General features: G+C 39.5%; 1 protein-coding gene across 1 annotated transcript in view; it reads left to right on the top strand.

The window, feature by feature from the left end:
- The first annotated feature begins 9,601 nt into the window (after positions 1-9,601).
- The window catches only part of LOC311142371 (phosphoglycerate kinase), a 28,385-nt gene continuing 21,399 nt past the window's right edge, over positions 9,602-16,587 (top strand). The window contains exon 1 of the mRNA XM_084178015.1: positions 9,602-9,808. Within this exon, the coding sequence (XP_084034141.1) occupies positions 9,744-9,808 (65 nt within the window). The 5' untranslated portion in view covers positions 9,602-9,743. The remainder of the gene's footprint in view (positions 9,809-16,587) is intronic.

The raw sequence follows: 16,587 nt of genomic DNA, 5'->3' as shown, positions 1-16,587 counted from the left end.
CGGATGGTTAAAGATGAAACTTGTTTTATGACCTATTGAATTTATAAATTAGATATATGGTAACGGATTATAATAAATTGAATTAAATAATTAAAAGACGATTAAAATTAAATAAAATGTTTTTGAGCGATCGATAATTATTCCTGAGTTAATTCTTAGAGCGAATGTAGAACGAACGAATATTGAATATGGTTGAAATAACTCAGTGATTGCATTAACTACTAAAATCTGTTTCTGTGTCTTTGTTCCCTTGTCATATGAGAGACAGGAGAGAGAGAGGAGATACAGGAAGTGATGACGTACACGTCACGTGACGCGACAGAGGATCAAGTCAAAAAAAAAAAAAGGGTTTTGAGATGACAATTTCACATAGGCTTGGCAAATACTATTTCATTAAAAATTGCATTTTGGAGGCTATGTGCATCACTGGGGTTTGATTGGAGTTGTGTTGGGAATCAAGGACTGACATTATTCTGTAAATTTAAGATAATTAGGGGTTATAGAGCAAGGGGTTACAGGCTTTGTTTTTGGGATTGCTTTGAAGTTGACTAACTTACATTTACTTGCATTTGATGGGTTGTGGTAAGATAGCCAACACTAATTGATAAATTGGTGACATAGGATATAGGAATAAAAATTGGTTTTAATTATTCATGATTTTTAATTGATTTATTTAAAAAAAAAAGTTCACAATAAAGGAATATAAAAGGGTTGATATAGGGGAAAAAATAGTAATCCTTTAACTAAAGTAGTGTTAGAAAAACTAATGGCAGAAGTTAGTACACCTTTCTCACATACGGATTCAGCAAAAAGACACCCACCTTATGAGAAGGAAGTAGAGCTTAGGGAGTAGAGCTTAGGGATGTTTATCCTCAGCTTCCGGTGATCATCCAGGAGGGTGATTGGGGCATCAGAGATGAAGACGAATAATAGATAGAGGACAAGCAGAAACGACGATCACAGAAGAAAAGTAAGAAGATGATGGAAGATTATATTTTGAGGACAGAACTTAGAATATAAGCTTTTGAAGAATCCTGATATGTCAACAGCAAGAAAGAACAGGACGAAGAAACTCTGAGAAAACTCAATCATACAACTGGTGGAGAAGAGAAGCTTTGGTTATGAAGAATCAGAGTGAACCAAATCAACAATCACTGTTACAGCTTCAACTGAACAATATCAAATGCAATTGTACCAGCCAAGGGGGGTACCAAATGTTCCATATCCACAGCCAGTTTCTGGACAGACACAGAATTGGAGAGGAAGAGGACGAGAAGAAATAGAAGGAGGAGGAAGATTTCAGCTACACTTCCAGCAACTTTCAGAAGACTGTTATAATTGTGGACAGATTGGTTACTTTACCTGTGAGTGCAACAAGTCAGGAGGAAAAAACAGAGAACATTTTTAAGGAAGATACAGGGGCAATTCAAGATCACCTGTTCTCCAGGTGAACCCTAAAGATTCTAGAGTGCCTAGAAGATCCGGAAGGGGGGTGTCAGCTGATAGCATCGATTAGAGAAGAAGAGAAAATAGCTAACAATTGAAGTAAAACCAGAGGACTATTAGAAGTGATGGTGAATAGTGGAAAAACTTATCTGTGTTCAGCCTAAAGAGGTTAAACATATCACTATGTAAAATTAACTAATTAGGATAGGGATTTGAGGTAGTAAAACAGCTACTCTTAAGGAACCAATTGAGCTATGCTATAAAAAATCAAGGAGAAATTAAAATAGACATACTAATATTAGAAGATACTGTTATTGCAGTGTTGGGAAGAGATGCATTGTTTAAATTGAATTGTACAATAAGATGTACACTAGACGACTGTCTGGTAGAGGATTTTAAAAAGTAGGGTTTTTGGGAATCATATTTGCTTAAAAAGATAATATCATAGGAAGGATGATAATCTATTAGACTGCCTATTAGACAATCTGTCTGAAAAATAAAGTTAAAAGGGGTGACTGTTATTCTGGGTTACATTCTTACACCAAGAGATTTCAGGCTAGGCTAAAAGGTGTTTAGTCGTTTGCCAAGTCTGTGAGTAAAGTCAGTAGCAGGTGGGGACTTTCCCAATCACGTATTCTAAAAATTTGGTGGTAAAGGGATTTTGTGAATAAATCAGGGGAAAAGGTTTTTAAAAGGTTAGGAGGAAAAGATTAGATTAAAAAGTTAAGAGAACTAGGTTGAAGGAACTCTAAGACAGTAAGCTAAGTTTCAAAGTTAGTAGTAAGAGAGAGAGAACAGTAGTGAAGGACATTTTAAAGTTTAGTGGGAAGATATGGTAGGAGTTTAGATCTGTTGGGAGCAGATGCATTGAGAAAGTATGTGTTGCTGAATGATAAGAGAAGATTGAGGGTGATTGAGTATCTATATTTACAGTTCCAGCAGGGAGATCAAGGTAATTATAGGTGTATTTTTTTATAATCAAAAGTTTGAAAGTCAGGGATTAGAGATAGGACTGAGAGTTGGGAAAAAGTGACACTAGTGGTGATAGATGGAAGTACAAGCAAAGACAACTTTTCTTTGGAAAACTAGAAGTAACTAAGGACATTAACACTTCAGTCTATTAAAACAACAGTGAGAAGCAATTTAACTCTTTCAACATTGATAGTTATTAAAGCCATAAATATATCGCATTTGATTATAAGGGAACCAATAGCTCCAGCGCCAATTTTAGGGGAAAAAATACTTATTAGGGTTAGGATGGGGACGTTCCTCCCACATGGAGAGATAATTATGGAGAAGAAGTATTGTTATCAGGACCAAGAGTAGAAGCTGTGGCACCTAATCAAAGGAGGTATAGTTTGGAAGAGGGTTAGGAGTGACTGTTCACTTATGTTGCGTAATGTTACAGAGAAAGGTCAGGGAGAATATATGTGTACTTATCTAGTGCAAGCATTAGAATTTGTTCCGGTTAAGAATTATTGGTTAAAAGGCTATGTAATTCATAAAGTAACGCTTATAATGGAAGAGTTGAGGTCTGTTGTAGCCTCCACAGTCATTGAGGGAGTTCAGGAGGAGTAGATTACAGTAGCCACTCCAACAGTAGATAATACACAGAGGATATTGGTAACTGTGCCACTAGAAATAATTAAGGTTAATACATACTTTAATGGTAACTTTGGAAGGGATTAATGATACGATGGCAATAGCAAATGTAGGAAGTATGACACCGACAACAACTTTTAGGGTTAAAATAGGAGAGCAGATAGTAGTAGAGAGAATATAGATTTATCATGGAGGTACAGGATGAGGTCTTTGATTTTGATGACAGACAAGGAGAGGTATCTGCAGTACCGCTCGTTGGGGAAGAGAGAAACTAAATGCATGTGGTTTGATTCTTCTGTTGTGAAAGTTAGAGATAGATGGCAGGTAGGAATCTTTGGTTCCAGCAGCTCATTCTGTAGGATCAGTGAGGAATCTTGAGGGTCCATGTCTGGTGAGAATTCCAGCACCAAACATGTTAGAGACGGTCGCTCGACCTCTATCAAGTATGTGTCAATCTTATGCTTTGTCATGACTGTGGTATCAGCAACAGTCAGTAACAGATAAAATAATGTCGTTGTCAAAACATTTGTTTAAGCCTAGGTTTAGGTGTTATTGGGTTAAGTGAATTAACTTGTGTGCATTTGTTAGATGGGAAGGAAACTCAGGTAACAGCAAACCCTGAAGCATTTGAGGTGTAACCATTGAGGGCTAAAAGTTGTTTGGTTCTAATAAAACATATGAGGTAAGGGGTATGTTTATGGGAATACCAGATTGTGATGTTATATGATAACTTTGGGTAGGCATGACCTTAAGGGTAGTAATGAGAAATATGTTACTTTTTATGTACCAGGTAGTAAGAACAGCAGGACTTTGATGGTTAAAAGATTCGCTTTTGCCTGACAATGTGACTATGGGGAATTTTAGATATTTGGAGGGTTTGTGGTGATAAAGCATATATATTGTTACCCTATGGATAGACAGGATGTTGTTACATGTCAACGTTGAAGCTTCCATATGAGGTTTCTACCATTATAAGAGGGGTAGCACCGGACACAGAAATCTGAAGCTATATTTGAAATTGGATGAAAAGAGACATGGCTACATGTCATAGTCTTCAAGCCTATCATTGAAGTATAAATCTAAGGGAGAAGGGGGGACTTTTTCCATGGTATGGTGTAACATTTGGGAAGATCATATTGATAATATTAGGTATACTTTGAGTCCAGATAGTTCCGATAATATCACGAGTGTTATATATGCATTGAAGAATATAAGGGATGCGTTTGGGAGATCTGAGAAGACTTGGTTGCAAGATCAGGTAGGCCAGTAGGGGCAGTGATGGGTTACATTTAATGGCAGCTTTGAGAACACTGTGTGATGTTTGTAATTTGTTACTAACCTTTGAGAAAGCTATGATATTGAGATAGGTTGGAGAGTGATGCCTGGAGACAACACTCAGATGCCGGTGTTGACTGTTCCTGATCTGGATGAAGATGGACCAGTGGAACTGAATGGATAAATATCATTTTTGATTATTTGATGATTTTTCAAAAAAAAAAAAATTCAATATTAGGGTGATGTTGGTATGATTTTATGAATCAAGGGGGGAAGAGGTTAATGTGATTCATACATCATTTATATATCATTTTTATATTCTTAGTTGATATTGATGGTCAATTTGAAAGTGTTGTTTTGCAAAAGATACTGTTTGGTCTTTCCTTTTCTTTCAGAAGCATTTGGGGAACATATGGAGATTGAAATACTCAAACAAGGACAATATGAAGGGACAATATGACTGGAGGAGATGAAACAAGGAGGGTGTGGCCGATTCCATCATCAACAAATCCATTGGAAGAGGAGACTACGGGGAGATGAAGTGTAGTGGACTACATTCCAGTGTCTGCAATGAAATATAGACATGTGTAATACATAATTGTGTCATATTCTTAGGTATTAATTTTTGTAGAATGATGTTTGATGTTATTGAATACATGTGAGGATCTTAGATGTTTTTGTTTATTTCGTGAATGATTAGGGACAGGGAATTTAGGCAGGGAGAGGTTCACTGTAGGGTCCAATGGGTTGACCAGCCTTACAAGTGGATGTTTTTGGATAGGATTTTGTTTGCAGGGGCTTACATGTGTATTTAATTGCATCATAGCTTCAAATGCATTTACATGGGTTATGAGTTTATCTGGAGTACCGAAGGTGGTTGCCTGGGGCAGAGGGACCGTGAGAGAATTTTACTGTCTTGATTGATGGATGGAAGGTTGCCGGACAGTTTTTCGCTCTTACACTCCATAAAGATTTGTTCATATTTCATAGTAATGTATTCACACTTCATAAACAGTTATTCATATTTCATAGAAAGGTATATACACTCTAGAGGAGAATGGTTTTTGGTTTAATGTTAAAGATACTCAATAAGATAAATTGTTACTGGTCATAATCCTATTCTGTTTGTTTTCGAGACTGTTCGTCTCGAAGGGGGGAATGTCGTATATGAAGATTATGTCTTTGTTAAATGTTTTTCATGAAGAAATGGAATGTTGTTTATGTTAGTATCAAAAGGGAATGTTTTAGTGTAACGCCACATACAACAGACAGGAAGTGTGTTGTAGACAGGGGAGACTGGTGATTGGCCAGAAGAGGGAGCCCATCTTTTTGCATTGTTTATAAATAGGGGTAAACGAAGAAGAGAGGCAGAGCAGCCATTCTGAGGCGTCGCTCTCCGGGTGTCATGTCACCTGTCACTTATGCTGAAGCTTGTGATCTGAATAAACTTATGATCAAGGATTCAGTATGAGCGGACTCCTTTGTTTATCAGCAATAATTGCCACCACTCACTCGATACGACAAAATTCATTAAAAATCCTACAATGTGATTTTCTGGAATTTATTTTCTCATTTTGTCTGTCATAGTTGACGTGTACCTATGATGAAAATTACAGGCCTCTCTCATCTTTTTAAGTGGGAGAACTTGCACAATTGGTGGCTGACTAAATACTTTTTCCCCCCACTGTATCTGCCCTCTCATTGGCTAGAATGGTCCCGCTGCATGAGATGTGTCCCGCTGCATGAGACAAATCTGTGACCATCAGATGCATATCTGTTTTCCTAGTCATGTGAAATCCATAGATTAGGGCCTAATTAATGTATTTTAATTGACTGATTTCCTTATATGAAGAAATTGTTGCATGTTGCGTTTATATTTTTGTTCAGTGTATTTAGAGTTTAGCTATCTAGTTAATGTGTTTTGAGTTTCCATGATCGCATGGAACTCCCATCTCCAATAACTCAAGCAAACAGCAAAATTACTTTTAAAAAACGGATTAAACAACATCTCATGGAACGGCAGGGACTGTGAGGGGACACACACAAACACACAGACATACACTAACACACACATTATCTTTTTTGTATTGTTTGTATATCATTGTATTTTACATTTGTGTGACTGTCCTTGTCTATTAGTGTATCAGCGTTTTTAACTTGTCGTGTTTTTTGTGGACCCCAGGAAGAGTAGCTACTGCTTCTGCAAAAGCTAATGGGGATCCAAATAAACAAATTCCTCAGGTGTTGAGCCCCAAATTAAATAGACTATGATATTAGTTAGTGCACATAAAGATGTATGTAATTCATCTTTATTGAACAGTTGGCGGATGAGTTGGAGGCACGCACAGTGATGTGGGTGTAACAGTATTGCTTCCGTCCCTCTCCTCGCCCCAACCTGGGCTTAAACCACGGACCCTCTGCACACATCGACAACAGTCACCCTCGAAGCATCGTTGCCTATCGCTACACAAAAGCCGCAGCCCTTGCTGGGTAAGGGAAACAGCTACTTCCAAAAGGCGTCAGCGTCGGTCCAGTCCTCGGGGGCCGGAGTGATGTCACACTTTTTCCCCCATCCCTAGTCAACACAGCTGATGAAACTAATTGCATTCTAAACTGAAGATCATGATTAGTTCATTATTGGAGTCAGATGTGTTAGCTAGCTAGGGCTGGGGCAAAAGTGTGACACCAATCAGGCCCCAAAGGACTAGAGTTGCCCATCCCTGGCCTAACGTGTCACCTGAAATTTAATTTTAGGAATGCCCATCTATGTGGTAGGCCTACCGTTTGTAAAACACCAACAACAAAAAAGAAGTCCAGACAGGACCAAAAAAAGACGTCCAAAAGACGTCGGCCTGTGCTTACTGGGGTGTAGCCAACCATGTCGGCCAGCAATGGAATTGTATGAATGCCCATCCTTGGGGTAGGCCCACTGTTTGTAAAACAGGCCATTGCATTGGCTTTATTTGTCCTGATTCCTGTGACTAATCAATTTGGCTATTTAAGCTCTGAATATCAGCTACCCAACTTTATCAGGAGGAGTTATCCTGAGCCTATTTGCAATGTGCTTACACAGCGGAAATGCAGAAGTATTTTCTTTTTTGCTATGATCAGCTCGTAAAAGATTTACTGATAAAAACTTGACACCACTGATCATGACAATTTAGCCCACAGGATGAAACTCCTGGACAGCAGTTGTGAGTAGCCTGATTGTCCATTTTATTTTGACCTGTCCTGTTTTTAGGATATGTTGTTTGTTGTCAGCAAATTTTTTATTTGATTGGGCGCCATTTAGGTTAGGCTATTTGATTGGAGAAACCTGCATGATGTAAAAAGTGTCTGTCTCATTACATTGTCATACATTTTATCACCAGCCTGTAGGCTACAGAAAAGGCCACAAACTATTTCTACCATATGCTATATCTGCTACATGATTTATATTAGATTATTTTTTTGACTGAATTTTGGTGGAGTGCCTCAGCGATGTCTCTCCAACAGCACCCTGGAGAGGCGCGCTGGGAATGGACAAGATAAATATTTTGTGTCCCTGCCTTTGACAAAGTGGGCACTGCTTATCATAGGGCAGCATCAGCACTCACCTAAAAAGCCCATATGCCACACTGGTTTAGAGAAATTGTCATTGTTTTTGGGCAGAATTATGTGAGGTTTTGTTGTTGTTGGAGGTGTGTCTTGGTCAGTGTAGTTCCAGAAAATGCCACCCTAATGAGTGGGCCTGCCCTGGTGACCAGGGGATTCTCTCTACCACATGCCAATGCCTCCATGGAACTCATAAGTGTAGCCTATTTTGGCAGTTCACAACATCCGCCGTACAGATGTGGAATGTGAGTGGAGGAAGCCAGCCGTGCCCAACAAGGTGCAGTCAGTGGAGGACCTTGCTAGGTTACTTGCTACTTGTCAGTAAGAGTTTGCATGGAGAAATGTGGAGGTCTTTCCCACCCTGCGCCTTGAGTGATTATGTCAAAGCTTGAGACAGGATGTGTAGTTCTGTATGATAGCCATATTAGCAGCTAATTAGCATTTCATTTTTGGGCGAATATACAGGCAAATATATTGATAAAAGTTACCTTGTCCGAGAGAGATTTGCACAGTTATCAAAATGTCACGTCAAGGTAAGCCTACACGTAACACATACCTTATATGAAGTAGTTATAAAATCCCCTACGGAAATATGAATGATAGACAAACAATTGGAACCATTTCTGGGTTTTACCTCTAGGTTTAATGCTGGTCAGGGGGAGCAGGCGCTCCACGTTAAAAAAATGGGGACAAGAGATGTGAATTGTTTTGCTCTCAAGAAAAGGGTGCCATTGAAAGGAGTGATTACTGGGGTAGCGGTAAATGTGAAAGTTGACCAACTGAAGGGGAAGATTCCTGGTGTTTGTGATGCTCGTTGTTTGGTGAGACGCACAGGCTGGCGTGAGTGGTGAAACAGAAGAGTCGTTGTCTTTTCTTTTAAGTTTTGATGTTGAGTCTTTGCCTGATGAAGTGATGTTAGGATATATAAGTTATCCCGTACGAGCTTTTGTGCTGATTACATTACATTGTTACAGGTGTCAAGCTTATGGGCATGTGGTAGCAGTGTGTAGGAGGGGGGTTCCTAGGTGTGAGAAGTGTGCAGAAGGGCATGAGACAAAGGAATGTGTAGCATTGGGGAAAGTAGTGGTATGTGTTAATTGTAGGGGTGCCCATGGGGCTGGGGATCAGAAATGCCTGGTGCGAGAGAGGCAGGTTGAGGTTTCCAGGGTTAGAGTAGTGCAGAAGTTGTTATATGCTGAGGCAGTGAAGAAAGTAGAAGAAGGGGGAGGGATCCTGAGAGGAGTGGTATGAGTACTAGATCTCTACCAATACAGAGGGATAGGCCAACAAGTGATATATGCTTCAGTAAGATTGGATTTTTAGCGTTTATAGCAATGGTTATCGACTGTACTGCAGGGATGGAATGTAAGTTGCAGACAATTTAGATTGTGGTGGCAGCTGCATTTGGGTGTAGGAGACTTGACTAAAGAAGAGTTACAGGGTGTGTTGAGTGGTGGTGTCCTGTCCTTTCAGGCTGTTGGCCTGAGGTAGGACTAGATAGATTTAAATAGTGGAGTAGGGTGGTGGGTTTTAGTGAGTGTAGGGTTAGATGGTAGGGCATTTGTTGATTAAATATTATTATTTTCTTTTTTTTAAGCAAAGTATAAGGGAGTTATACTCCAGTCTAGTAGATGGCGGTAATGCAACATTAATTTGATGTCAACCGCCGTTAAACGTCATCGAAGAAGAACCCAATGGCAGCTAACGTCCCGCCCACCCGAAGTGCCTCGCTGCGCTAAGGTCATTTTCATTCGGTAACTACTCCGCATCAGCAGAGTGAGGTGAAGATCGGAACACAGTAAAGCTGGTGCAAGTAAAACATCAAAATGTCGCTGTCAAATAAACTCACCCTGGACAAGGTGGACGTAAAGGGGAAGCGCGTGATCATGAGGTGAGTTCCAGTTATGTCACTTCGAAGAGCCAGCGGAAAGGGGATTATACCATCGCAAGCAACCATCTTTGCCACGGTGATTCGTAACAAGATTGCTACGGAGTTGCCTGACAATTTACTTATCAAAATTTAAATCTCAATGAAAACGTCATTTTCACCAGTAAATGTGTGCTTGTTTTCTTTGGCAACCGTGGTATAAGCGGGATAAACGCCTCTGCACCTTATTTTTTATTTTATTCAACCTTTATTTAACTAGGCAAGTGAGTTAAGAACAAATTCTTATTTACAATGACGGCCTACACAATTATTGTCTAGGCTGTAAACTGCAGTGATGCAGGCTAATTTGAATAACCGCTCAAACGTCATGTTTTTCATGCCGAAATAAAGCCCTGATTATACAACCATTTGGATCAGTTATGGGTTTATTCTCCGTCAGTTTACAAGGTCCAGAAAATTACATTAGGCCACTCATATGGTATATTTTGTCAGGATGTATTGGCGTTTCTATGGTAGGCCTATGAAACTGAGATGTGCTGTCTGTCATGGATCATGTAGCCTATCCCAAGTCATCATTAACGTGGCCACCAGCATAGGCCTAAAAATCACTAATGCCATTATATTAAGCCAGGATTGGCCGAAGGACTGACATTAATATAATTAGTTTGTGGGGTTCTAAAAACAAATATGTAGTAAAATCTCATTCATTTACAGCATAGATTATCTAAGGTCCTTCTCCATCTAATAGCCTAATGGGCCGAATTGTAGCTTGCAAATGACCTAGCAAATTCGAAGTGAAATTATTACATTCATTCGTTTTTTTAATTCTTCCATCACCTGCCGAATTAAAAACCTCATATGGCCCTACTTCTGAAAAAGGTAATCGGGACAGATATGCTGAAGTGGACTCGGCCCGAGTACCTTTAGCCGGAACCCAGAGTAATGTTATTCTGCCGGACTCGGGAAGAGCTCGGCCCATATGAAGTCCCCCGAGTCTCAAATGGAATAGGGTTGAACTCACCGTGTTGACTGGGAGCGCACTAAACAATGCACCGTGGTCGCTCAAAAAGGGTGGTCTAGGTCCGATTTAATTCGTACCGTGGTGCGGTTCGCTGCAGGTGAGAACCCAGTTCGGATCAAACACAGAAAGATAACCCTAGTCACGCATTATTATTGGTTTTTTGACTGCGAGCATTTGATGAAATACACGCAGTATCATAACTTGAGATCTATGAAACATTGTGAGTAGCAGAGCATTTACGAGTGCATCCGATACAGATTAGGGGAGATGGGGGCTATACCGGGGATATAGGCTACTGAATATAGCCATTCGCGTCGCAGTTAAAGCGGCTATTGCCTGGTTTCCGCCCTCATGTTGTTGGAAGACCAAAGCGAAAGTAATACTTCATGATAATCATAAATAGATTTAACTTGAGCGTTTTTGTCCAATAAACAAATGTATTGCATGGACACGTGGTTATGTTAGAAGTATTTTAGTTCGTTTTACTTTTGTCAATGTGAAATTAACTGGACCAAATGAGAGAAAAAAATACAATGTAACAAATAGTGAAACTCTGATTCCAACTATAGCTCAAAACTATTTGAAAACGCCCTTAGACTGTGATACTTCTTGTTCACAGTCTGGGATTAATGCAATAGCTACATTTGTTTGGAATTTTCTCACAAGCTCTACAAGCCAGAATGTTGAATAAAATGTAATTACTGAACTAGTTGCCTTTGCAGTTCGTCCTTTTGTGGGTAGGAATTTGATTTTTAAAAATATATATATCCACAGGAAAGTATTATTAAACCGATTTCTATCACCTGGCACATGCACAACATGATGTAAATAAGTGCACGAGCTCGGCACGTAGGCATGCATCTTGTGCAGGTATTTGCATCGTGTGCGCATTTTTCGGGTGGTTGACATCTGGTCGCACTACCAGTGCTTTGAAAATTTGGGTAAATAATTATTTCCTGTTGATATTTTGTCAAAAATTTCACCCTATATAAATCAACGTTTATTGGTCATATACACAGCTAAGCAGATGTTATAGCAGGTGGAGCGAAATGCTTATGTTACTATCTCCTAACAATGCAGTAAAATGTCAATCAAGTACACAAAATTAAATGTGGATATATACAATTTATTTTTGTGTACTTGATTGACATATATATAAAAATAAAGGTCGGAATGAATCTAATTACAACCGAAATTGCACTAACAGTAATCCAAATGCAATCTATACATATGTACACCGGATGAATTTACACAAGATACAGTATAAGAATGGTAGGTACAGCAGTAAATATATTAGTGAGCTATGTCAAGAATCCAGTATATAAATATGCAGTGTGTGTATAAACAGTGTAACTAAAATCCAATGTACAGTAGTAGAAGTATTAGAATTAGCTATGTCGAGAATACAGTAGTTTTTAAATACAGTGTGAAACGGGAAGTGTCCAGTGGTTCAATGTCTCTATAACATGGGACAGTAGCGTTGGCTGTGTGTGTGTAAGAACCAACCCGACGGACAATCGGCAGAGTAAGTTCAAATGGAATTTATATTAAATATTTGTGACACACAGTGGACGTGAAGCTAGCTTTTCCGGTTTTGACAATGTATTTTTGCGCGCCAATGATGTCCAAGAGGGTTGTCACTAGTGAACACTGCCATGGTTATAAACCCTGCCTATTTCTACAATTTCTCTTCTTAAAATATTTTTAAAACTCTAACCTTCAAGGAAAACTCCACCCAAAAACTATATATTTGGTATTTGTTTCATTAGTCCATTGTTGATGTGGACCCAAAATGTTTTGCATGTCAGCAATCAAGTTTTTATATGTAACTTTCAAAATACAGAACTTTGTCCCGTATGATGTATTTTGCAGGAAGTTTACATACACTCAATTAGTATTTGGTAGCATTGCCTTTAAATTGTTTTGGGTAGCATTCCACAAGCTTCCCACAATAAGTTGGGTGAATTTTGGCCCATTCCTCCTGACAGAGCTGGTGTAACTGAGTCAGGTTTGTAGGCCTCCTTGCTCGCACACGCTCTTTCAGTTCTGCCCACAGATTTTCTATAGGATTGAGGTCATGGCTTTGTGATGGCCACTCCAATACCTTTGTTGTCCTTAAGCCATTTTGCCACAACTTTGGAAGTATGCTTGAGGTCATTGTCCATTTGGAAGACCCATTTGCGACCAACCTTTAACTTCCTGACTGATGTCTTGAGATGTTGCTTCAATACATCCACATAATTTTCCTTCCTCATGATGCCATCTATTTTGTGAAGTGCACTAGACCCTCCTGCAGCAAAGCACCCCCACAGCATGATGCTGCCACCCCCGTGCTTCACAGTTGGGATGGAGTTCTTCGGCTTGCAAGCCGCCCCCTTTTTCCTCCAAACATAACGATGTTCGTTATGGCCAAACAGATAATGGCAAACAGTTCTATTTGTGTTTCACACATTCTCTACCAAAGCGCTCATAGCATTGTCCCAATCCCACTGAAACCCAAAATCCTGACTCCTGTCTCGCATGAAAATTCCTAAATTTATTCTGTATTCCATAGGTTGCATTATTAAAGCATGTCTTTCGCCTATGCATGTCAAAATACCGCTAGAACATTGGTCAATGCTATCCAAGATCCTTGGGACGTCCCTACCTTAACCTCTACCCTAACCTTAACCATGAACCATTTTACATTTCAACTTCAATGGGGTTGGGGACGTCCCAAGGATACCGGAAAGCACGGACCCTATAAAATGTCCCCCACTTCTCAGCGCTGTCTCGTACTTTCTGCCCATATGAGCGCTTTGGTAGAGAATGTGTGATCAACAAACGGTATGAGAGTAGATATGGATATTTTTTAAACTGACTTGATCCCCGTTAAGATACCTTGATATTTAAACTATTTACGCACTTCACCACCCTGTTATTCATGAGCTGATCTGCTGCCTATCTGTATAATCATCAACTCCATTTAGCCAAATATAGGAGATATTCTGTCATTAGTTGGAGGTTATCTAGCAAGACTAGCAACTTTGGTCATTTAACTTTTGTTTGACTGCCGTTACAAAGTTTGTGATTTGACAACGCTATAGCCTACTCGGAGTGCGCTCTGTGCTGAAATGCGCTGAATTAATTGAGGAAGATAACGCTCTGAATTGATTAACGGCCTGTTTTGCAATTCACAACAATGTCATTGGCGATCAAAGATAGTTACTCTTATCTATCATTACTAAATATCAGTTTAATTTGCTCTGAAATCTTTAGTGGCACAGCCGACAAGATGGTGCAGCACCCCTGTGTTTGTCACTGCATTTCATTTCAATACTCAGCCCAGTGTCATAAACTAGGTTTCCATCCAATTGGCGACAGATTTTCATGTGATTATTCTAAAATCTGCATGAAAACAATATGCATTTTCCCACCAGAGGTGTTACCATCAAATGGAATTATTGCAGATAAAAGGCTGTGCGTGAAGGCAGTGCACATACAACCTTTTGCAGTTAAATACCCATGTACCGAATAAAAAATAAAGTTAAATGGGTTTCCATCACATTTTCAACTTCTCACAAAAATGTTTGCGTTTATATAGCGAGTGTGCCCACTCTGGTATTGGCACGTGCGCTGTTGGCTAGAGCGCACGTATATAGCATACATGATGAGATTATTATGGACAAAAGAGCAATATTATTTTTATTTGTCAAACTGCAGCCAAGTATCGATTATTAGTACCAGAATAAGACCCTCAATATTTATTGGAAAGGCTCATCACCTTTCAATTTCACCACCCTGTGAAGTTCATCATAACTTATTTACATTAATCTGTAGCCTAATAAGATGCATGTTTTCCCGAAGAGTCGTAGTGGGATGACCACAAATGTCATCGCGTGACTCCAAGTTTACTTCGATATGATGGTTATTATATCAATATTTGCGCATAAAAGCATATCCACCAATTTATTTAACGCATCATTAGTTTTACCGACACAAAAATATCCCACCTTGTATTTTGTTTTGTCGACATTTGGAAAGTTTCCATCAGGCCTGTCATGAAATGTTTTATTCGACATGTACTTTACTCACATAAAAAGGTTGGATGGAACCCTGGGTAGTGACACATTTTGATAATGCTCAAAACCAGGGGTTAGAATCAGAATCAATTTCCAATCATTTCGTTCTGAACAGAACCATATTTTTTTTGTTCTGTTCCAATCAGCTAAATAAAGTTATGAACTGATTCGAACCCCAAAAAAAGTAGGTTTATATCGTTCCTTTGTAAACCTCTGGAATCGATATATATATATATATATATATATATTTTTTTTTTTGTACATTTAGCTCGACATTAAATTACTTCACCAATGGATAGATCAGCTTGCTATGGAGCGTGCAAGCAATGCATTGGACAGACAAATGCAACTGATGCGGTGGGCATGAAGCGCTGGGCATCTTGTTGTATTGACATGTAGTATCTGAATTAGGCCCACAGAATTATATCTACGGAGGAGCGGCTTGTATGAAGGAACTTTGAATGTCTTTGAACTTCAGAGAGTTGGCTTAACTAACGTTGGACCAGAGCTAGCCCTTGATCATGACTCTCAGTTCCATTAGATTACACATAATGCCGCCAAGAGTTTGAGAGCTAGACCAGCGCTAGCTTGCTAACAAGGTTGTGTGTGCAGAGCGGCATCAGAATAAAAATAAAAACATGTCTTACCTTTTTGTAGTTAATAAATCCAATGTGATAACTATAGTATCCTTAACTAACATTGAAGAAGTTAATCCATTGTTCTCTAATTAAAAATCTCTCTCCCTAATTTCTGGATTGTGCCTGTAATGTCAGTAGCTACAGTAGACTATGCATGATTCGGGGGGAGGGTCAGGTAGCCTACACGCACACTGGCCACCCCTCAGAGCCTGGTTCCTCTCTAGGTTTCTTCCTAGGTTTCTGCCTTTTCTAGGGAGTTTTTCCTAGCCACCGTGCTTCTACATCAAATCAAATTGTATTTGTCACATAAACGTGTTTAGCGGATGTTATAGCTGGTGTAGTGAAATGCTTGTGCTTCTAGCTCCGACAGTGCAGTAATATCTAACAATTACACAACATACACCCAATACACACAAAAAAGTAAGGAATGGGATTTAAGAATATATACATATATGGACAAGCAATGACAGAGCGGCATGGACTAAGATACAGAAGAATATTATAGAATAGAATGCAGTATATAGATATGAGATGAGTAGTGCAAGATATGTAAACATTGTTAAAGTGACTAGTGTTCCATTTCTTAAAGTGGCCAGTGATTTCAATAGGCAGCAGCAGCCTCTAATGTGCTAGTGATGGCTATTTAACAGTGATGGCCTTGAGATAGAAGCTGTTTTTCATTCTCTCGTTCCCAGCTTTGATGCACCTGTACTGACCTCGCCTTCTGGATGATAGCGGGGTGAACAGGCAGTGGCTCAGGTGGTTGATGTCCTTGATGATCTTTTTGGCCTTCCTGTGACATCGGGTGCTGTATGTGTCTTGGAGGGCGGGTAGTTTGCCCCCAATAATGTGTTCGGCAGACCGCACCACCCTCTGGAGAGCCCTGCGGTTGTGGCCGGTGCAGTTGCCGTACCAGGCGGTGATACAGCCCGACAGGATGCTCTCAATTGTGCATCTGCATTGCTTGCTGTTTGGGGTTTTAGGCTGGGTTTCTGTATAGCACTTTGTGACATCTGCTGATGTAAAAAGAGCTTTATAAATACATTTGATTGATTGGCAAAG

The sequence above is a fragment of the Coregonus lavaretus genome (assembly GCF_964263955.1).
Source record: "Coregonus lavaretus genome assembly, chromosome: 15".
NCBI lineage: Eukaryota > Metazoa > Chordata > Actinopteri > Salmoniformes > Salmonidae > Coregonus > Coregonus lavaretus.
The sequence above is the reverse complement of the archived record's forward strand: the minus strand, read 5'-3'. Positions and strand labels throughout refer to the sequence as shown.